This window comes from Phalaenopsis equestris, unplaced genomic scaffold, assembly GCF_001263595.1.
Source record: "Phalaenopsis equestris unplaced genomic scaffold, ASM126359v1 Scaffold000246, whole genome shotgun sequence".
NCBI classification, from domain to species: domain Eukaryota; kingdom Viridiplantae; phylum Streptophyta; class Magnoliopsida; order Asparagales; family Orchidaceae; genus Phalaenopsis; species Phalaenopsis equestris.
In genome coordinates, this window is record NW_018164688.1 from 188764 (window position 1) to 211774 (window position 23011).

Below are 23011 nucleotides of genomic sequence, written 5' to 3' on the forward strand. Positions count from 1 at the left end.
ATGCACTTTTCCAGGTTTAGTTTAATATTTGTGAATTTGTTTTCAATTTCAATACATGTTTATGCAAAAATTTTGTGTTGTGTTGGTAATGAATAAATATTTGTGATATTTGTTGTGTGAGGTTGTAAAAATCGGATTGTTCTTTTATATAAATATTTTTTAATCTTCTATAGGTTTCGGTCGGTGGTGCATCAAAAATTCTTGATGGTAATACCTTCGAAACATTCCAACACTAATTAAACTCTCTAGTAAAAATGGTGGAAGCAAATAACGGTGCAAGTTTCGTGCGTAAATGATGGACACAAATTCCATAGTTAAATTTTATGTCACCACGAGTCGCCTCAAAATTGGCTAACACAGGCAATATCATATTCTAATCTTGATGCAGCTTGTTTGCATCGGACACGATCGATGCTATTTGCATTTGTGATGTCTGTTTTTCTGTGGACCATAAATCTAGCCCAACTCCGGCGCTAATATTGTTTTACATCGGATTATTGCATATTAGCATCAGAATTGATCGTCGCTGATTTGTCAAAATCATGTTGTCTGCGAGTGCATCATGCTATGAGCATCTATGGTCACAAAACCTATTTTTTTGGACAAAATAAGCTTTTAAGACATTCTTGGATTACATAAGACTCAATTTTAGAACATTTGAGGCACAACGAAGTCTTTGATATAGCTTTGAATAATTTTTGGGAGCTTTGGACTTCACTTTTTAATAATTTGTCCCAAATAATGTGTCAATTTTACTAAAGAGTAAACTTACATCCAAGAGGAAGTTTCTTCGTTCTTGACTTTGAAGAGTTCATATTAACTCTTAAAGAGTGGCAAGGCCTTCTTGAAATTATGATTTTAATTTTTTATTATTTAAGAATTTTGGACTTTAATGATCGAAAATAGAGGCAACTAAAATTTCCAAATAAAATTCATCTGATTAAGCATTATTTTTTAAAAAAAATTAAGGTTTTCTTCAAGATCGTTAAAACTCCGTTTTCAACAAACTTAAAATTGAAATCAACCTCTAAAAAAGATAAAATATATAATAATAATAAGAACAACTTTATTCGAGTCCATAATGATTGAACTTAAACTCTTAAAAATATAGTTTAAAACTTCACAAACACATCTTGATCGCCAAGCAACTTTCAAATTTTGTGCGCTTATATTTATAATGAGTACCTCAATGAACTAAATTGATGAGTCTGAGATTATTTAATTCTTACATCATAAAGGCATCGTGATATCTAAATGCGCTAAATGATTAATGAGGATTAATTCAAGCCATTCGATGAAATGCTTCATTTTTTTTTGAAATGACTTATATACCCTTCTAGAAAATTATAAATTATACATGATTTTAAACATTAAGTAAAAGTTATAGAGAAACTTTTGATATAGAGAATTCAAAGACTTAAAAAAATACTATAAATTTGGTCATGAGCAGTTAATATTCATCATTAAGCACGACTAATAATTTTCATGAAGTAATGCCCTCCACTGACCAATTCTAACACCTATCATCAATTAATATCAACACGCATTCGTTAACTAATGCTGACCGATGTTTGTTAACCAGCATTGATGCATGCCATCATCATTGTTTGCAGTTGACCACCTACCACTGTTAGACAAAAGGCTTCACGGTTATTTGGTTTCCTCAACTATTAAGAGGAATATGCTAGTAACTCTTATGCCACCTGGCCTTTAACTTTATTCATTAACTATCACTAATACACACCATGGACCAACAACTATAAACATTATCATATATCATTTTTTTTGTTCTTAACCCCCCATCTTATAAAGAGGAAAAGTAGGCAAACCATTAGTTGTGTCTGACATCAGACAATCTCATTTAAACATAATGCAATGCCTTCTAATATCAAACATCCTTTACCACCAATGCAACTTCTAGTGCATCAATTTACCATATTACAAGAAGAACAATCTAGCATGTTATCAACAATTGCTTGACATGCAATATTCCTAATAAATTATTATGTAAATCATGTAAATTTTTTATGATTATCTACCAATAAAGCCTAGCTAATACCGTTTTTTTGGTCATTGGACCCCCTCTTGTAAGTATAGCGATTAGGCATGTATGTTGTTGATTGTCACCCAATATCTGATCTTTTTAATTGATCAACTTCTATCATCTATCAATCTTTTATACATACTTTTTTTACTCTTCAATAGATCATTTTATAAGGGCAATGACCAAGCATACCATTGACCATAGCTCGATAAAGAATATTTGGCTTTTCATTTTCTTTTCATCTAAGAAACTTGTTGTCTTCTATAAGTTGCTACCAACTTATACATGTATATATAAGGATTTTATTCAATGCTAAAGCTATACAAAAAAAAGGATACAATCATCAAGATACTTTATTCAATAGTTCATTCAAAAACCTTTTAGTAGAAACCTATTTTTAGAACTTTTTAAGAAAATGTCTTAATGATTGTTTTATCCACATGTGCATGTCCCAAAAATTTGGACCCCCTTTAATTATGTTGTAAGTTGGAGATATGTCATTGAATTTTGTAGGATACAATGCTTTAAGAACAACGTGATTTATATAGATACCACTTAATTCCTATGTATTTACATTCTAACATGTAAACTTCAATTTTTACATATATATCATCTTGTCAGTGCATGAAAATATGTATTTCACTTTTAAAAGTTTAAATAGTAATATTTTTTTTGTGATGTTAAAAAGTAAGAAGTATAAATTAAAAATAAAGTATAGTTATCTTATATATAAATACATGGGAATTGGGTGGAATGTATGTAATCCCCTTGTACTCCAAAAAATAAGTTGTTAAACAACGGGAAAGCCCAGATGTTAAATAAGCCTAATATGTTTGAAGGAACGAGCCCAATAACAACACATTTAGTGGCCTTGGCTGGTGAGATCAGTAATATTCATTAATCGTACCTTTTGAAATGGTAAGTTGCAGAGCTCCTTATTGCCCAGAAGAATTTTATGAGTACCTCTGAAGTACGTAAGCATACCACCGAACTTCTTAGAATGTATCAACCCACTTCGATCTTCCAACAAGTTCTTCAATCCAAACTTGACTATATTGCCTGCGTTCTTATTTCATACTCGTACAAGCTGGTGGGTCCTTCCCGCCGAACTCACTAACAATCAGCTGGCTACTTCACCAAGCCCAACGAGAAGCTCTTTGAGGTAGAAGGAATAGAATTTCAGTCTATCGGCATAGATAACGTCATTTATTAACAGCATGACAACTCACCAAGAGTTTTGTCAATGGTGAGTTTGATCAGGCTCCATACTGCATAACATATAACCAAGTTTTTTGTACATATGCTCCTGAGTATATAAATTAAAATGAATGAGGGAAGAGGAGACGTCTCTCTCTCTCTCTCTCTGGTTTGCACCCTCAAAGAACTCTGTAAAATCCCTCAGCTTCTTCTCACTCCTTTAAGGTCCCTCTCAAATTATATGAGACCTCACGTCCTAAAAGAATTCAGAAGCCCTAAAAAGAATAAATATAACAAATTCCCATTATTTTAATTATTTTATAACTTTGCTTCTCGAATTATCATGATAGAAATTGATTTGGTAGTAGCAGCTACTTTTATTTTAAAAAAATATAAAATGTCATAATTAATTTGGTAAAAAGTCACATTTTCTGTTTTTTTTTTCTAAATAGGCTTGCCATGTCATATAAACGAATTAAGATAAATTGTGCACGACACTCCGATCCTTTAAAACGTAGAAGACTTGCGATCTCATAAAATCATGAGCAACTTCATATTTTATATTATATTATATTCACCTGTCTGTTACATGGGGTGGGTATATATATATATATATTATTTTTTATTTTTTATTATTTTTTTTTGTAGGTGTGAGCGCCGCATACCCCTACTTGTTGGTTGGCATCTGTGATATCAGTTGTAAGCCCCCTGAGGTTGGAGAAATTATTCCATACAGAGTACGTACGCAGCTCTGCGTGCGGATTCGCAGATTTCAATAATATGCCGCTACTTTGAGGTTATTGTGGAATTATTGACGTGAAATCGCGGAGGTTATTAAATAGTTATTAGAGCTTATTGCAGAGGTTAATATAGGGGTGGTTATTGGAGTGGCACCGCGTAGTTTATCAGGTGATTATTGAGGGTTTATTGTCCTAATAACCCCTCAATATCCCTCCCAAATAACATCTACGGTTGTTAGAGCTTATTGCAGAGGTTAATATAGAGGTGGTTATTGGAGTGGCACCGCGTAGTTTATCGGGTGGTTATTGAGGGTTTATTGTCCCAATAACCCCTCAATATCCCTCCCAAATAACATCTACGGTTCCACTCAAATATCCTCCGTGGTTTCACTTAATTTTTTTTAGGTGGGCCCGTTATAAAACACATGATGACATATTACTGAAATTCGCACATAAAGCTAGATACGTGCACCGTGTGAAATAATTTCTCATGAGATTGGGGTTCAAATCCCCCCTTTGGCGATAGTCGCTTTATGGAGGATGATACTCGAATTATTAAGAACATTTGAGATAGCTCTTTTTAAAGATAAATAAAATAATAGACACACACACACGAGCAAGGGTTGCGAGAAGGCGGTAAGCTGGATACGAAAAGAAAAAAGATTATGCAAAGGATGGTTTTAATCCTAATTTATTAAGTATTAATTTCTAAAAGTTTTTTAAAATGAACTGAAATAATTTCTAAAAAAAATTATTTCAATCAAATTTAAAAATGAACTTAATTCTTATATAAACTCCAAAACTAAAATAACTCCATCAAACTATTCCAAAAACTATTTGGCCACTTTCCTCAATAGCAAAATAATACTAATCCAACAGAATAGTCTATTTTCAAATTGATAGCTCATCAACAAATTTATCGAATCTCGAAGTATAACACAAATCTTAGAACAACTTTTAAAAGAAAAAAATATTCAAAATTAAATTAAAAATCATCCAGAACTCCAAATTCAATAAACTTACAGCCAAACAGACCTGCTTGACAAGACAAACCCCTAATGAACGAATTAAAAAAAAAAGTCTAATTATAATTATAAAAGAGAAAAAAATAATGACAAAAACTACTTTACATATAGCCAAGAAAAAATGGTGCAGGGAATCCTCAAAACATTCCCAATCATACATCAAAGAATAAAAGAAAATAAAAGGAAATAAATAAAGGAAAACAAATCTAACACTATTTACAAGAAATCTGCGTCACTCTTCAAAGTAGAACGAGTGAAGTCAGTGCTGAAGTTGTGGCTGCCAAAAGCCATCCTTCTAAACATCCTGATTTCCTCAGAATGTGGCCCGGTGTTAAATAGCTCGCTTCGCCCGGGTTGGATGCCATTGCTCAAATCAATGTCAGCTAAAATATCAAGAGCCCTCACAACCTAACAAATAATGTAATAAAAGCTAATATTATAAAAATAAATAAATATTTAAATAAGGAAAAGGAAGATTTACATATATACCGCTCAATTCCCATGTATTTGCATATCAAATGTCAATTTATATATGCATGAAAACATGTATTTCAATTTTAAATGTTAAAATAGTGAATTTTTTTATACGATATGAAAGGCTTGGGAGGTATAAAAGAAAGAAGTTTGGAGGTTCGATGCATTGGCAGAGGGTGTAAATGACCCGAAGTTAAAAATAGTCGTGTTTTTTATGTAATATGAAGGATTTAGGTGGTGCGGAGGTAGAAAAAGTGAAGTTTTGAAGTTAGATATGTAAATACATAGGAATTAGTTGGTTAGTATGTAAATGCTCATAGAAAAAAAGGGGACCTTTACATACAGACCAACGAAAACTTCCTATTTATAAATCAACCCATCGTCTTTCACCTATTTTTCAAATTCTCACTCAAATATAAAAATTCATTGTAAAAGCCCCGCTCATTTTTATCAAATTCTCAAAAGTTTGATTGTGGCACGTATAAATACATCGGTTCGGTAGTTTAAAATATCAATATTTCAGGTGTTCTGAATGTGATTAAGCCCAAAAATAATAAATAATTTAAAAAATAAAAAGGCTACCAGACTCATTCGAGGTCTCATTGATGCAGAATGGCGAACACAAGCTGCAGCTGCTTCGATCATTCGGAACATCTCCTGCATATTGTAATTGTTCTGAAGCCTGGAATCTGGCAAAGCTCCTAAATCACCGGACTCAAGAGCATTTGAGAGTAGGGGACGGGCCTGGAGCAGGGTTACATGAGGAATTAGTCAGATTCTTAATAAACATCTAGTAAAAATGAAAATTTATTATTTGCAAAGTTTCACAAATATGCATTGTAATTTTGCTTGGGAAAAATATGAAATTTGTATGTTAAAAGTGCATTTGCAAGGGTCGACAAATATTTTGTAGAGGATGTGGAAAACTCAACATTTGGATTTATAAAAATGACCATAAACAAACAATTTGTGATAACTATAGCAGCAATCGATTCAGCTTTCGTTGAGAAGCAAGAGCTCGGTAATGTTAATTCAATGATGTCGATTCAATTAGGCAGAGGCCAGATCGAAGATGAACCGGAGGCATCGGAGAGAAGTGAATGTGGGGACGCTCAACAAGATGGTATGATTAGCCATATGGACAAGATGGATATGGAGACAAAGATGGAGTTGAGACGAACTCAAATGCCTAGTAGTTAGCTGGGATTGGATTTTTTTTTTCTTTTTTAAGATTGTCTAGAGGACGGACCCCCAACCAACCCCATGTGACTAATTTGAGGTGAGGCTCAGACCTGGGATTGGATTTAAGGAAGGTTGTAAGCGAGATTAAACTTAAATCCTCGCAGACGATCAATTGGGATATCTGAGGGATACGAGGGGGTAAAATGCCAAATACCTCCAAATCTGAGAAAATAGCTTCATTCTTCAGCATAGCAACTTCCCTTGATCCTAATTTTAATGAAATTTTAAATTATTATAGAGTTGTCATATTCTCTTTAAATATGATCCAAATATTTGCCTTACAAATGAATTAAAAATTTTGGATTCCCTTCATCCTAAGCTACTTCTCCCACTAGTCCCTCACCCGCTATCTTAGAATCTATGGCTTGCCGCTCCTTCAACCCGAAATATTGAGAACCCTCTCAATTTATGTTTTTCTCATAAAATAAACATCCCCTCCCTTTTCCAATCAAACCAAGAGAGTAGGATTGGAGGAAAATGGCATGAACGAGGAGGTGCTCACTTGGCTAAGGATTGAAAAGTACAGAAGAAACATGCAAGCCATCAACTTACAAGCATGGTAAGATTTATCCTCTTCTACTTGCAAATATTTGCAAATGTATCTTCTACTTGCAAATATATTGGAAAACCCAAATATGTAGTAAGTATTTTTTTCCAGAAGTTAATGGCAAGGGGTAACATATTAATAAAATGAAAAATGTACAAAAGGCCTGTGAAGCAGAGGGTAAACCTAAAGAGAAAAATTTATTTAAAAAAAAAACAAATATCCTGAGGAACCCAAATAAATAAAATATCACATGCCCCCAAAAAAGGAATAAGAAACAACAAGAGAAGTATGATACCTTGTCTAAAGTAGATAGGTTTTGTCTTTGGTTGAGATAGGCCTAATTTTTTGGTGGGTTGGTTTTGCAATAACATCGACTCAAATCCATCTCTAGCATGTTAACTACACTACATTTAACAACACAAATGCTCACCTAATCAATCCCATTTGATAAGAAACATTAAACTTTGAACTAATCTAGAAACTAGATAAGAAGACCTATATCACTTGAGTTTTGATGTGCGCCGAATCGATCATGCTTTATATTCTCAATCCGAATCTTCTTCTTTAAAACACTCAATTAATGGCATAATCTGTCAAACTATTTATTGATCATATTTTTGACAATATGATCATAAAATAAAGTTTAATTTTAGAGAGGTATAACTCAACTTTTAAATTCATTCATATATGTAACAATGCATGTATAGGCGAATAGGTGGTTTAAGATTTTCTGCATTGCCATATCTGCGTTTTGTGTTTGGATTGAAATGCATATTTCATATTTGGCTGGAATGGACAAAATAGATGAAAATAAGAAATACAGAAGTTCAAGATTAAGCAAGCATATACGAAAGAGATTTTGCAATGTTATAGTACACATTTTTATGAAAAGAAGAAAGATTATGGAGTTGAACTGTGGAATTACCATCATAAAAGGATGTAGAACTTGTAAGATAAAACAAAAAAGCAATTTTCTAATTTATAGAGAAATACCATATTCTGTATAATTTAAGGAGCTCCAACTGAACCCACATTCTTGCACCATCAAAGGCATTATTATAAGAATTGTTGGGCTTTAACAAAAATAAAAAATAAAAAGTTGTTGGGCTTCAATATTTCATAATTATATTTTTTTAGTATAAATAATTTTCCTTTAAATTTTATTCTTTCAATCATCATGTAGCTAAGTACTTGAACGTATCACTGGCACTTAGTGATTTTATCATTACCAACAGATCATCTTAATAATATTTTCAAAACCTTTCAGGTTTTTTCCTGTTTAATTCTTGATATCATCTTATTATTATTATCTTTCCTACTGGAAAAAGAATATAAAACCACATTTTATTAAATATATCAAAATTTGCTTTTATGTCCTTATCCTAGGGGCTCATTTCTCAATGATGATCGAATACAATAAGATGACGAGTCCGATGGTAAAGAGAAATATATATATATATATATTATCCTAGGTGCTCATTTGGTTTCTTGTAGATTAAAAACAAGTTTTACAAAATGACAATTTCAATTCTTGCATTTTATCGTAAGAAAAGAGAGCAATACTTTTGAGGGATTTTGAAGGTATTTTATAGATTTTAAAATACTTAACGGATTTCAAACTACACTTGATGCAAATCTCAAGAAGATTCTTTTATTTTATTTTAGTTTTTTTAATTATTTGTTAAATTTCGTCGCAGTTCTAATTTCAATAGAAGTTAGTATGTTCATGATCAGGGTGTTATCTTGTAATTAGAGATGGTTGTATTAATGACCGAAATTAATTGGTTCCCTAGATGCTTAATATTACTATAGGTTGGTTTTTCATACCTAATCTTTGGTTCACAGCTTAATCAAACCAAGTAAAACCGAAATCCAAAATCTAGAAAATTGAATCAACTAAATTTTTGCTAAAACCAAACCAAACCGAACTGAAATTCAATTTGGTTTAATCAGTTTAGTTTTGACCAAATTGAAAATTAATATTAAACCTAAAATTATTAAAAATAAATATTTTACTTTGAGATATTCTCCTCGCCATCTCTCTCCCTCTATGGACCATGACATTAACAAAATGGTGAAGGCAAGATGCATAAAGCTAGTAATGTATCAACTAGTTCAAAGTGAATTTAATATACTAATCCTAATATTTTCATTTTTATGTTTATTTCGTTTAATGAAGATTATAACCGATCCAAAAAATCAAAAAATTAATAGTAAAATTTATAAAACAAAAAATCAAATTGTTATTTCAAAAAAATCAAATCAAACAAATGCGATCGATTTGATTCAATTTTCGGTTTTGACCAAATAGTGCATACCTCTAGTCATGTACAGCCTTTCTATGTTAAATATAACTAGTTGGATGTGATATTTATTCTACCTCACAATGTCAACTCCTTAATCAAGAAACATAAATATTTATAAGAGAGGCTGTATCCTTACAAAAGCATGAGGCGTAATTCTTCTATTTTTGGTGGATTTTCTCTCTACGTTTATTCCCTGTTTTAGATTTTTATATGAAACCATCATATAATTGATTTTATTGAAATAAAATTCAACCTTGTTTTAAATGAATGTGTGAGTTTCAATTGATAATGTGATTTTGTTCTTAACTTCTATTCATTATTTCTAGAAAAAAGCCATTAAATTTTCATTGCAATTGATTATCTTAATAGTTTTCATTTTCATTGGCAATAGTGAATAATTATCAAGATTAAGATTTTGTAGCTCGTGAACTATCTGTGCTTGTTAAATGATTTTCGATATAACAATGAAAATTTGCATTAGAAAGCCTAGACAGTGAAACTTATTAAGATTATCTTCAATATCAGAGCTTAAGATTTCGCCAAAATGTCATCCAAGAGTAGGTTATAATATCAAACTTGATTGAGAAAATAATATAAAGATGCAATTTAAACAAAATAAATTTCATCCTGATTCTAAAAAATTCTAGCACAGCAAATATTAAGTTAAGAATTAATTTCCTCATAACCTGATGTTTTAGATTTAACAATCTAAAGAAATTCATTGAAAGATATAATATGCATGATTTCGAAAGAGTTAAATCTGGTAACATAAAAATAATGAGACTTGCTCAATATTTTTAATGAGGTATCACTACTAAAACAAATTCTATATGATTGATATAAAATATAAAATTAAATAATGGTATTTATCATGAAGAGATTATAGTGATCAACAATATGATCAATTTAAGAATTTTAAATAAAATAATTATACTATATATATATATATATATAGTATAATTATTCATGATCTTGGAACCTAAAGTAGAAAAATTGTTAAGCATACTTTTGCCCATTTCAGGCCAATCACTGCATTTTGTATGTCATTTTAAAGTACTTCTTAGAGCTCATATTGTTACTTGAAAACAGAAATGTGTGAAAATGCAATCATGACAAATGTAGAAGTTTCATGAAGGTTTGAGGAGTTTAACTACATCCAATAAAATGATTGAATATAAAAGCTTCCTTATTTAAAAACAAAATTTATAACTTCAGGCACTAAAATGAGCCCTTAAAATGGAAAATTAAGATATCATAAGGAATTAATTCTCAACCACAAAAATATTCAGTATGTCAGAATATAACTGCAAGAGTTGGAGAAAAATGAGAACAAACAACAAATATATATCATGCACAAAAAGGGGAAAAAAAAACATCTATGGTCTTGAATATACCCATTCAACAAGGCTTTCATCTCCAAGAGGCCGGGAAGAATCAACAGGCTTTCTTCCAGTAATAAGCTCCAACAGAACAACTCCAAAGGAGAAAACATCAGATTTCTCAGTTAGCTTGCCAGTTGATGCATACTCTGGAGCTAAGTATCTGGAAAGGCCAAAAGTGCAGACATAAGCTTCAAAATCAAAAGCACCATAATAATTTGAATACATGCCACTAGTGGGAATCATGTTGAAAAATGTAATGTCTAAAGCAAAGCATTTTCCCTCGAAAAGAGAAGCCAAAGCTCCAAAGATTGGGGCCAAAGTTTCATAAATTAAAAATGTTTCGAATTGAAGTAGTTAACATGATGGGTCATCTAATGTAACAACTAAAATTTTAATAATTATAATAATTATTGTTATTATTATTATTGAATGGGAAACAAAGATAAGCATCTCCTCAATTTCGACTTAAGAGTTGTACAAACCCTTTTGAATCAAAGAAACAAAGAGAGCATAGAAAAACGAGAGGGAGAGCGAGAGACAAAGGAAGGAGAAGGAAAAAGAAGAAAGAAAGAGAAAAGCTTATGTGTGAAAGCAGAGGGTTACGATTGGCTTCAAAACATGGTAGAAGGAAGTAGAAGTCATTAGTTTGCTTGAAATTCATCACCTATGTGAAGGAGGCTCATGAGTAGAGTCGAAGAGAAAGAAATCCTAGTCGAGCGGCTCCGATGTGAAGAAGAATAGAAGGGAGGAGAATAGACACTCGTGTGCCTTTAAGAGAAGAACAATCATGCCCTAAATGAGAAAGGAAGAAGAAAAATCAAAGGAATTAAGTGATGCAGTGGCTTAACAGGTCGCGGTACTATAGTTGCTACAGTACCGCAGTCCTTTTTTTTCCTACTTGATCCCTTGCCTTTCTCTTTTTCCTTCCTAATTATATTTTTTTCATATTTAAATTCCTTCTTATTTTATTTTTTAGCTATTATAAATGTGTGGTTTAGCTTGCTTAGCGTTAGCTTTTGATTAATTTCAAATTTCAGATTTAGCCGCCGGCGTCTACTTCCCCTTCGAAGGATGTATCCAATTGGGTGGTGCAATTTCAGATTTTTGTTAGGATAGCCGCCGGCGTCTTCTTCCCCTTCGAAGGATGTATCCAATTGGGTGGTGCTCTGGCCTGAGGTAATGATTATCTTCCTCCTATTCCCTTCTACATCTTCCCACATCGCTCGTTGTAGCTGCCCAAAATAGCACTCGGTTTGTTGTTTTGTGCAGTCCACAGCCTACCAGCCACCTTCCCCTCCCTTCCAGCTTGTTGCCGCCCAAACTGCACCTCCTTCCTGTTGTCCCAGCTCAACCACTAAGCCACTACCACCAAGGACAGCCAGGGTACACCTCCTTCCTGCTGTCCCTACCGCTATCCACCCTAACGCCTCGTTGTCATCACCCAGGACAGCCTCCAAGCTTGTTGTAATTGTATTTTTGCACATCCCCCTCGTTGCCACCAGCAATCCTTTGTTGTCGCCACCCTCGCCAATCATCCTGATATACCTAGCAGACCTCCACCATTCTTGGGATACACTTTAGTGGTGTTTTTCTATATCGTTTTAGGTTTGTTATCATTTATTTCATGTTTGAAGAGTCGTCTTTGTAATCCTATTTGAATTTAGAAATAATGTTTATATTTATATTGTGGTTTAGGATGACTCCATTATCATTTGGTATCAGAGTTAGCTTAACCCTAATACTATTCTAGGGTTTCCTAACATAAGCCGCTACCCAAGTCACCTCCACCAAAATTTTCTTTCCTATTCCCAAACTCTAGCCAAACTTTGACTAACCATAATCTCCCCTTGCTGATTTTCCAAATCAGCAACCCCAAATTAGTTTTCCTACACCTTCAATTAAGCTTTGACATCCTCTTTCACCTCGCAACTATAAATTATAGACATGCCACCAAGGAGATATATGTCTGCCGATTTCAACAGAAGCTTGCGGATATTGAGGATGGAACCACGGAGGAGAGTATCCTTGACCGAGATCTGAAGAATCAAAGGACAGCAAGGGACGATGATCTGAATCCCTTCCATAAGGAGGACTTTAGTGATGCAAAAGACCGGCCATGACGCTTTGGATTTCAGTATCAGAGGAGGCCAAGAAAAAAGCCAGCATGTGGAGGACGGGAGATTCTGAAGGTGAAGCAGGAGATTCGACGTCAATTTCTACCAGCTTACTATAAATAAGTTTCAAACTCTAGCTTTAGAAGTGGAAAGACCACTTCACCGGGCGACCACCACGTCTTACAGGTAGCGCTCAACCTCGAGGTCTTATAGTCAGAAGACACCCAAGAGAATATCCAAGTTGACCACATCAGATACTAGCACAATCAGATGAAGTTTACATTCCCCAAGTTCAACCAACAATGGAGAATGCCTCACTCAAGGATGCACATATGAGGCCTTTCCCAGCAATGGTGAAATTCTTCCCTATCGAACCAAAATTTCAACTTCTTTTATATTGCTAATTCCCTCCATTCATCTCATACGAACCCACTTTCCTGCAACCATCAAATGCTCATATACAACTTAGCACAATTTCATCTTACAAAATTATATTAATTTATTCTATGTTCATTCATGTCAACCATTTGGGTATTGTTGTTGAAAGGTGACATTTTCTACTTTTCACCGGTTATCAAGTTTGTGAGAATTAATTCTAACTTGGGGGCAACATTCTCCATTATTAGGTCATTTATATCAACATCATGGGCAGAGTTATGGCTAGGTAGTTCTTTTACAATCTACTTGGGCATCAAACCTACAAAAATTAATTTTAGGATCGCGGGCAACTTTCACTACAACCTTGAAAGGTTAATTATGTCAACATCTTAAACACGATCATAGTTAAACAATTTCTCTACATTCAAGATAAGAATATTGATAACTATATCTCTCAAGCCTTCTCATAAATATAAAAAATTTTACTAAAATAATTCAAGTTATAAAATACTCTCTGTTTGTACTTCTACTCCCTATATGAGGACATAGCATGATCTCAAATGGGCTGAAACAATCTAAATACGAACTAACACTTTTCATCTCTTTCTTAGTGAAGGTCAAGTTGATAGAATTCACTCTTTTAATATTATTTTTCATTGTTCAAGAGCAAGCAAAATCTTCTATTATACATCTAATAATGGAACCATTTTAACTATTTTAGGTCTCATGATTTTTTCCCTGTTGTGGCTTTTATGTAAGAAACTTTGGTCTCCTGTCTATTAGCTCTCTTTTTATGTGTATGTTGGATCTTTTATAATGTTAAGATGTTAATAAATCACTCTATCACCATAAATTCTTTGTCACAAAATATTAGCATTGAACAAAGTTTTTACGTACATAAATAAATTTTGAGTAGCTTATAACTTTTCAAGTGAAATTTCAAGGAAATAGAGAAATTAGTGGGCATAACTCAGTTAATATAATTTTATTAGTATGAATTTTATATAATAAAAGATGTCTGTCCTACAACAAAATATGTAATAATATAATATAGTAAGCATAAATTATGGAACATATATTCCATAATGAAAGTTGGAATTTTAGATAATTGAGTAAACATCAATTGATGGTGGATAGTTATCTTCATCAATCATCCTTTAAGAGGGGAGATGTGATTATAAAGAAGACGTCATCGAATGCTCGAAGGTGATAGACATAATGTGTCAATTATTGCCAAACATTAGGCGAAAATATCCTAGATAAATTACACCTTGGGTAACCAGCAATGGTTTACTAGTTTGTTCCCCTAATGAAAGGAGAAATTGGCAACCAATGTGACAAGCATTGAATTTCAATGGTTGATTTGTAAGCATCAGAGTTTGGTTACGATGGCCAGGGTGATGATTAGTAGCTAGCTCGCTCATTTTTAATGCGGGGACACATGCAACTAATGGGTATTTGTCATCTATCAGTGATTGATAAGCATTAGATATTTATATGTGTTGGGTAATATTAAACCAAGAATATTAGATATTGAGTGATGAACAATGACCTGCAATCATTTTTCTTATTAAAAAGTGAACACTAAATAGACATGCAAGTTGTACATCAATTATTGATAAGCATCAAGCGAAGGCTTACAACTACTAGAGATCATATAATGAGATGAACCAACTTAGGGTCCGTTTGGGGCAGCTTATGCGTTTCAAGGTAAGCTGTTTATCCTGAAATGCTGCCCGCGAGCCGACCGCAAGGGTCGACCCACGGCCTGATTTTAGTGTAAAAATCCAAACGCAGTTTCGGATTAGCTGGTGAAACGCGCGAACCAAGAAGAGTAGGAGTTCGTGTGTGAAGGAAGATAACCGACAGAGCATCAAAGAAAAAGTGGAAGGAGAGAATTTGCTGCAGAAAGAGGAGCCTTCGAGCGCCTATTGTAAGTGGCGGAGAGGAGGACGAGAGAGGGACAGTTGTGTGCCTGAAGGGAAAAGTTGAATCGAACCGCGATCATAATAATTTTTTATGTATTTAATTAGATGTTATTAAAATTGATTTTTAAACATCATTAATGAATATGAATTAAAGGAAAATAGCCTAAGTGCAAAGAAGTTTCGTGTGGGAAGAGGTCAAACCAAACACTGGAAGAAGGGTAAGGTTCGGGTTTAAGTTTTTTAAATTAGATAAATATAATTAATTAAATATGTCATGGTTTTATGAATTAAAATAAAAAATTATAAGTGGAAGGTTTTGGTGGGAAGGAATAGCGATCCGAACAAATTTTATAAAGGTAATAGTTTGGGTGTTTTAATTATATAAGATGTTTTGTTTAATTAATTAAAATGTTATTAAGTAGATATTAATATAATGAAATAAAGAAAATTTGATTCAATGAATTAGGCTTTTGGATCATGGTTTGGGCTAAAAATGTAGAGTCAAAGAGAAGGTGATAGTAAGAAGTAGAGGACTAAGCTTGTAAAGAGTTCCTTTAAAGTAATGGTGAGTAATTGTATTCTTATGCGTATTAAAGTAATATTTTATTTAAAATGAACTTGCATTGTTGTCTTACAGATATCTACTTTTCTGATTATATGCATATTGAAAGTTAAAAGATCTTTGAAATAAAAATAAATGAAAATTATAAAGGTAAATGTTTGTTCAATAACTTTAAATGGATAAAATAAAAAAGAAATGAAATGTAAAGGATTAAGTCAATCAGCATGTACCCCCTTATGGTACTAGTTGAGGGCTATCGTACTCGTATTTGAAAAAAAAATGAAAATGATAAATGTATGCCTTCGAGTGCAAACTATTGGCAATACCTACAGTTACAAACTTTTGAAGGTATTTACGAACATAATATGACTTCTTAAAAGGATTAAAAAGGTAAATACTTAAATTGAAACAAAAAGGGTTAATTTAAATTGAAAGCTTACATTTTAATCAATTAATGAATCACATTACTTTTGAACATCATGCATAGCATTTGCGTATTTATTTAATGCATAATAAAATTGTAATTACTCATTAAGTTGTGATAAGCTTAATGCTTAAATTAATTATTTCTTCTAGACAAAACATTAGGTAGGTTTGATATGTTTAATATAAATATTTGATTTACAGGAGAATGACGTTAATGCTAGGTAGTAGGTATTAATTATGATTCTAGTTTCTTATACCATTTAATTATGAGAAATTTTCTATTATTTTTTGTTAGATAGGTACTATTTTGCTTTCAAAGTAAATTGTTGCTCTGGATGAATTTAATCTTTCATTTAGTGTGCTTTGTAATTTTTAGTGGTTTTTTTTTATTATTGGAAGGTATGATGGATTATTGTATAATTTAAAAGAAATATTAATACCGTCTGAATGCAGTTCCTGACTTGATTAATTCTAAGTTATCATGTTGGGTCGTGACATCTAAGTACTTGCAAATCATAAATGACTGAAGAAGAAATGAGTGATGGTTATTTCTACAAAAAAAAAATTCCATTGTTCAATACTGAAACATGATTATATGAACATCAAAATAAGAAAAAGAGAATGGTATGAAATGAATAAGTCAACTCCTTTGTACAGTTAGCAATTGCCTTCAAATATATAGCAGGAGAAAGAGAAAGCACAGAGCTTATAATCATTTATTTAAATGAGTTTGTTGTAATTGTGGCTTATTGAGTAAAATCAGGAGGTCAACAATACTAAAACTCTATGATCGCAGAAATAAGCATGAGCATTCTAGATATGCATAGCAAAAATAAAGATTTTATCCAAGAAAGAATTCATTATTAGCATAGCAAGATCTGAAGCAAACTGAGAGAGTGAACTCTAACAATTAATAAGATTTAATTCAAACACATTAAAGCTTCAAGACCATGGCCTCAAAGTGTTTTAGAAGAGCTTCAAATTGAGGTGCAAAAAGCGGTTTGAAGGTTAGTTTTTAAAATTGGTGCATAAATATCCAAATTTAAGAATTTAATTTTAAATTTTTTGGATTATCCACATAGATAAACATTAGTTTAAATTATTTAAATTTAAATATTTGACCGTTATAAAGATTGATTATTCAGCCCCTCATATTATAGATGGATTCAGTGCCCATGCCACAAACCCTTTGCAAAATGCATGAGGGAATAGAAAAGGAAATACCATTTTCCTATCTTTGGCTTTCAGTTGAGATGTTTAAGTTTAGAAGGTAGAATTGTGTGAAAGATTTAATTAACCAGTTGCTACCTAATAAAAAAATTTGAAGAATTGTGCTAGCACAAAGCAATGTTCCCTGGCAAGGATTAAGAAAATTCTCAAATCTCGATATTTTATATTTTCAAAATGTTTAAAATTTCCCAACAAAAAAAGGAAGATTTACATGCACAACACTCAATTCCTATGTATCTACATATCAAACACTTAAACTTCGATTTTTACATGCATACCACCTTACCTACGCATGAAAAAGTGCATTTCACCTTTTAGAAGTTAAAATGATTTTATTTTTGAAGTGATATGAAGCTTTGGGCCGTGCATTTAGATTTGAATGGTACAAAGGTAAAAAAGCACATTTTATGTGTTAGATATGTAAGTACATAAGAATTAGATGGTATGTATTCAAAATCCCAAAAATAAATTAAGTCTAGCAAGGCACACAGTTACCCAAATGTTCCCATCACTCTTGTGGTCACATGCGTACAAGCATCCATAGCAAGCCTTGCTAAACCAAAATCAGAAACCTAATGCATAAAATGGTGGATAAAATATTTAGTAAATAAGATTAGAAGCACAAAATGTTAATTTCTAAAATTCCAGCTCATATAAAGATGAAAACCTGAGCTTCAAAATTGTTGTCTAAGAGAATGTTTGAGGACTTTATATCTCTGTGAATAATCCTAGGATGGCCTGATAAAATAGGCAAATTACACTCAAAATAAAACTACAGTCCAAGGCCAATTTAAACAAATTAAATGTAATTTTTTAATAAGAGCATTAGATGAGTGGAATTACAATCCTCATGCAAGTATGCAATTCCACGAGCTGCCCCTGCTGCAACCTTAACCCTCACCGCCCAGTCCATAACCGGTCTTCCATGTCCTAAAAATCTGTTGGGTAAATTAATCGAACAACATATTTGTTACACAAACATTTAAAAAAATTGTTATCATACCATGTAGGTGATAATGAAGTGTATTGTTAGGCACATAATCATAGACTAACAATCTTTGATTTTCAGCTATGCAGTACCCTACTAAAGAAACCAAATGTCGATGATGAACACGACTAATAATTTCAACTTCCGCTCTAAACTCTCGCTCTCCCTGAGCACCACCAACTTTGAGTTGCTTCACTGCAACATCTCTTCCATCTGGTAAGCAGCCTTTAAATACACAACCAAAGCCACCTTCACCCAACAAATTCTGTTCTGAAAAGCCATTTGTTATTTGGTACAGATCCCCAAAGGAAAACCATGACTTTGAATTGCCTAAATTATGCTCAGGCAGTGAGTTCATGGAACCAGGAGATCCACCATGAGTTCCAGAGCTGTATAAGACAAGTGGAGCTGAGGGGGACCTTTGGTATGATGACTCTGAGGTATTCAAATAATCAGACAAGTCTATCTGAGAAGATTATATTATAAAACATTTAACCCTGTAACATAAAAAGGGCTTTAAATTTTACCTGAAAACTGTGATGATGCCATTGGAGAGGGCATGACAAAACCAGCAGCATAACCCTTAGACTTCTTACGTTTACTCATGAACCATACTGAAACTCCTATTAAACTGAGTGCAACCAATGCTGACATTACAGCAATAGGAACAATCACCCCACTATTGCTTCCACTAGCAACAGTTCTGCTGCTCACTGAGCCAACATTATCATTTGCTGATGGTGTAGTTGATCCCCCGGCACTGGGACTAACAGGACTAGCCAAAGAGCCTGGCGTGTTTGGGGAAGGAGAGCTTGGAGAGTTGCTAGGAGTGATTGGAAAACTCAGAGGTGGAGAGGGTGAAGTGGTTGGATTGTTGGGTGGCACTTGGCTAGAGGAATTCCTTGGAGGAGGAGGAGGAGGAGGAGAGAGCGGAGGTGGTTGTTCATTCAGAGGTGGTGCTGGTGAATTGGGATTTGAAGGTGGGGGAGGAGACCCAGAAGGAGGGGGATCTTGTGGAGGTGGTGAAGGAGATATACCTCCTGGCGGTGTAGAAGATGGAGGTGGAGGTGGCTGAGCCTGAGGAGGCAATGGAGGCGGCACTGTAACTACAGGTGGAGGGGAGAGTGGGGTGGAAGGAGGTGATGATGGCAATGAAGGTGGAGGCTGAGAAGCTGGGGGCGGTGTCACAGTAGTAGGAGGAGATAGAATTGGTGCAGGGGGTGGTGCGCTAGGAGTTGGGTTAGATGGGGAAGCTGGTGGTGGAGCAGGATTGCTCGATGGCGGGGGCGAAGAGATTGCTGGTGGTACTGGAGATGAAGGTGGTGAGGAAGTTAAAATGGGTGGGGGAGGGCTAGAGATAGGAGGAGGAGTAGCAACAGAAGACGGGGGTGGAGAAGATGCAGGAGGATCGGTTGAGGCATTAGGCTGGGAGTCAGCTCCGGGAGATGGAGGTGGAGAGGAAAGGGATGGCTTTGATGGTGAGGCGCCTGAGGAAGTTGGTGGAATTGCAGAGGATGAAGGAGGAGAGGCAGCCATTGTACAAAGTTCGAGTGCCCTCCTCTCTCTCAACACAAACCAAACAATTTCATAAACTTCAATGGCAAAGCACAAGAGAAGATTACACCCATCGCCAAAGTATCTTACTTTTACGTCATTTCCACAGGATCCCCAAACCAGTAAGAACCACGAAGATCTCCAGCTCGTGTTTGCAAGAGATCAAAAACTAGAGCAAATCATTTCATAACAGTAAAAAGGGCAGCAAGAATGCCGAAACAGAATAGAGAGAGATCAATGTCACCGTAAGTCAACCAAAAAAAAATTTACAACCAAAAAGAAATCATTTTGCGTCCATAACCACAAATCACGCAACCATTCCTTCCTTCTCCCTTCAAACTTTTGTTGAACCAACCCTTCAAGATCTCAATTTTTTCTTCCTGATATTTCCCACCAAACAGCCGAACTCTGTATAGCCCAGATGACCAAACGTATTGAAGTCGACTATCGGACTTGCCTGGAAGAATGCCGCGCAGAGCAAGTGCAACGCCACTATCGGACTTGCCTGGAAGAATGCCGCGCAGAGCAAGTGCAACGCCACTAACTGGAAAATCAAGCACTCTCCTGTAAGAAGTAATTAAAAAGCTTGCAATTTGAGAAGACCCGCCTTACCTGCTCTCCTCCGCTTCAGCTGTTGCGCTTGCAAGGACGTGACGGCGACTCGAGAATGCTCGTCTCCTCCTCCCGCGTTAGAGAGAGAAAGACTCCTGCGCCAATTTTGAACAAGGGAACGGAGAATCAGTCAAATTAATTTTTTTTCCTAATTCATATAGCCATTGCGTGTGAAGTAGCTAGAGCCAAAGCTGAATTTTTTTATCCCTGGCGAGCTTACCACTTCACCGCCGCTCTTTGTAAAGTATTCATCTCCCCAAATAGTTATCTTCTTTTTAATAATGATGTCCTTAGCCGCAACGCCGAGTATTTTTCATATATAGGAAAGGAATGATGAGAGACTATTATAAGAGTCTCGAGTCAAATCAAATTTAACATATCAATAAGCATTAGTGCTACAACACAAATAAAAAAATACATAATAGTTATTATGGTTATTATTATGACATGCACCTATTATCAAGTTTTTAGAGAGTTTGCTCTTATTAATATAAAAAAGTTAAAAGTGTATATGTAGATCAATAAAAATGCTTAGAAAAAAATGTCTTTAATTCCATATAGTTTCAATTAGAAAACACTATGTGTGCTATAAAAGAGTGTCAATCAAACCATTATTTTCATTATTAGTCAAACAATGCATTTCAAAAGAGTACGAGATGGATATGGTAAAGTCCAGGCACTAGTAATTGCATTTCATTGGATATAGACTACTTATAACTCATCTAAATGTGTAATATTGTATTTTAAATGAACAAACAAAAACTTGAGTTGACTTTTTTTTCTCAAGTGGGATGCAATTTATGAACGCAATTAAATGACCAAAATTAATTAATGTGATTATCTAATTATTATCTTGATTGACATGTGGATGACCCATATTTGGTTGTCTTAGTTGAATCTTGATTTGACTCGTAACAAAAACTTCAATCATTATCTAAACCTCAGATTTAATTAATTGAATCCCGACTAAAACCCTAAATGTTTCAAGAATGTTCACATTATCCCATGTGTTTCATAACTACCTGTGTCCTAATTTTTTATCAACTAGTATCAAAATATGATTATATTATATTAGAAAGTTCAGTGTGGATCACAATCCCTCAGTCCATTTTTACTTCACATACTTTATAAACTAACTTCACTTTTGAAGGTATCTTATAGCTTAAAATTATGTTAACTGTAAGACATTAAACTTGTTGACATCAATAATGGATATATATCATAATTTTATATTGTGTTGTTTTATTATTATTTTTTTTATCATATTGATTTAGGTGAATTGGCGAAAACTATTATACCCTTTTACATCATTCTTGCCATCATTAACTATTAGTGCAACCATTTGTTTCATATCTCACTATTAATAAGAGATGTCAATGATTTCTATCAACATTTACGTTTGTTAATCATCCGTGAAATAATATTACGCTTACAGTTTTAAGGGAAATAATTCATTTTTGAATTTTTTTGCTCAATTGTATGAATCAAAATTTATTTTTGAAAACATTCTTTTTGGTACTTAATAATGTGCCTAGTTAGACAAATCTCCTACATTGATTTAATTTTGACAAATATGCTCCAAAATGCTTTCTAAACCAAAATATATCCAAATTTAATATTGCAATAGGAGGTATAAATAAAAATTTGAATTTATTTTGAGTCATACCATGAATTATATTTGAACCTTGAATTGTTGTTCGATGGAGGAGTGATGTAAGAGAGGGTGGCAGAACATGAAGTTAAGAAAGAGAAGATGACAAAGACGAATTGATGGTTATGTGTGGGTGAATTTGAGGGTTAGGGAGTGGGGAAGAGCATTTCTTTATGACTTGCCATTGCCTCATGTGTAACCAAATGATGCAAGAAAAAAAATTATGTCCCGACACTATGGTGCAACGTAATTGGGGATAGTAACATGATAAATCCAAGTTATGTGGGATTGTATTGAAGTGAGAGGGACAAAGTTGGTTAATGGTTTTATCATCATTACTGTCAAGATTGATTTAGTTACATGCATATCTTTTATCTCAACGTGCAACCACATGGCGACTCTATTTAAGAGTCTGTTTGGGGCAGCTACAACTTAATAATAAGTTGTTGCATATCGGTTGTCACATGAAGTTGTTGTGGATAAGTTAGTTGTTTGTTTATTTTTTATAATTTGAAAACAGTTGTGTTGCAGCTATTTCTGGACAGTTGATCATTCTATCTTTATATAAAAATATTATTTGTAACAGAACTATTCATATCAGTACATTTTAT

General features: G+C 33.7%; 1 protein-coding gene across 1 annotated transcript; it reads right to left on the minus strand.

Moving 5' to 3' along the window:
• Positions 1–5099: 5099 nt before the first annotated feature.
• LOC110024097 (proline-rich receptor-like protein kinase PERK8) lies at positions 5100–20349 on the minus strand. The gene is made up of 8 exons (XM_020723845.1): positions 19111–20349; positions 18599–19018; positions 18439–18525; positions 18263–18333; positions 18091–18167; positions 10970–11117; positions 6063–6224; positions 5100–5414 (listed from the first exon to the last, which is right to left on the minus strand). Exons 1-8 carry the CDS (start codon positions 20117–20119, stop codon positions 5223–5225), a joined length of 2166 nt encoding a protein of 721 aa, XP_020579504.1. The 5' UTR covers positions 20120–20349; the 3' UTR covers positions 5100–5222.
• Positions 20350–23011: the final 2662 nt, after the last annotated feature.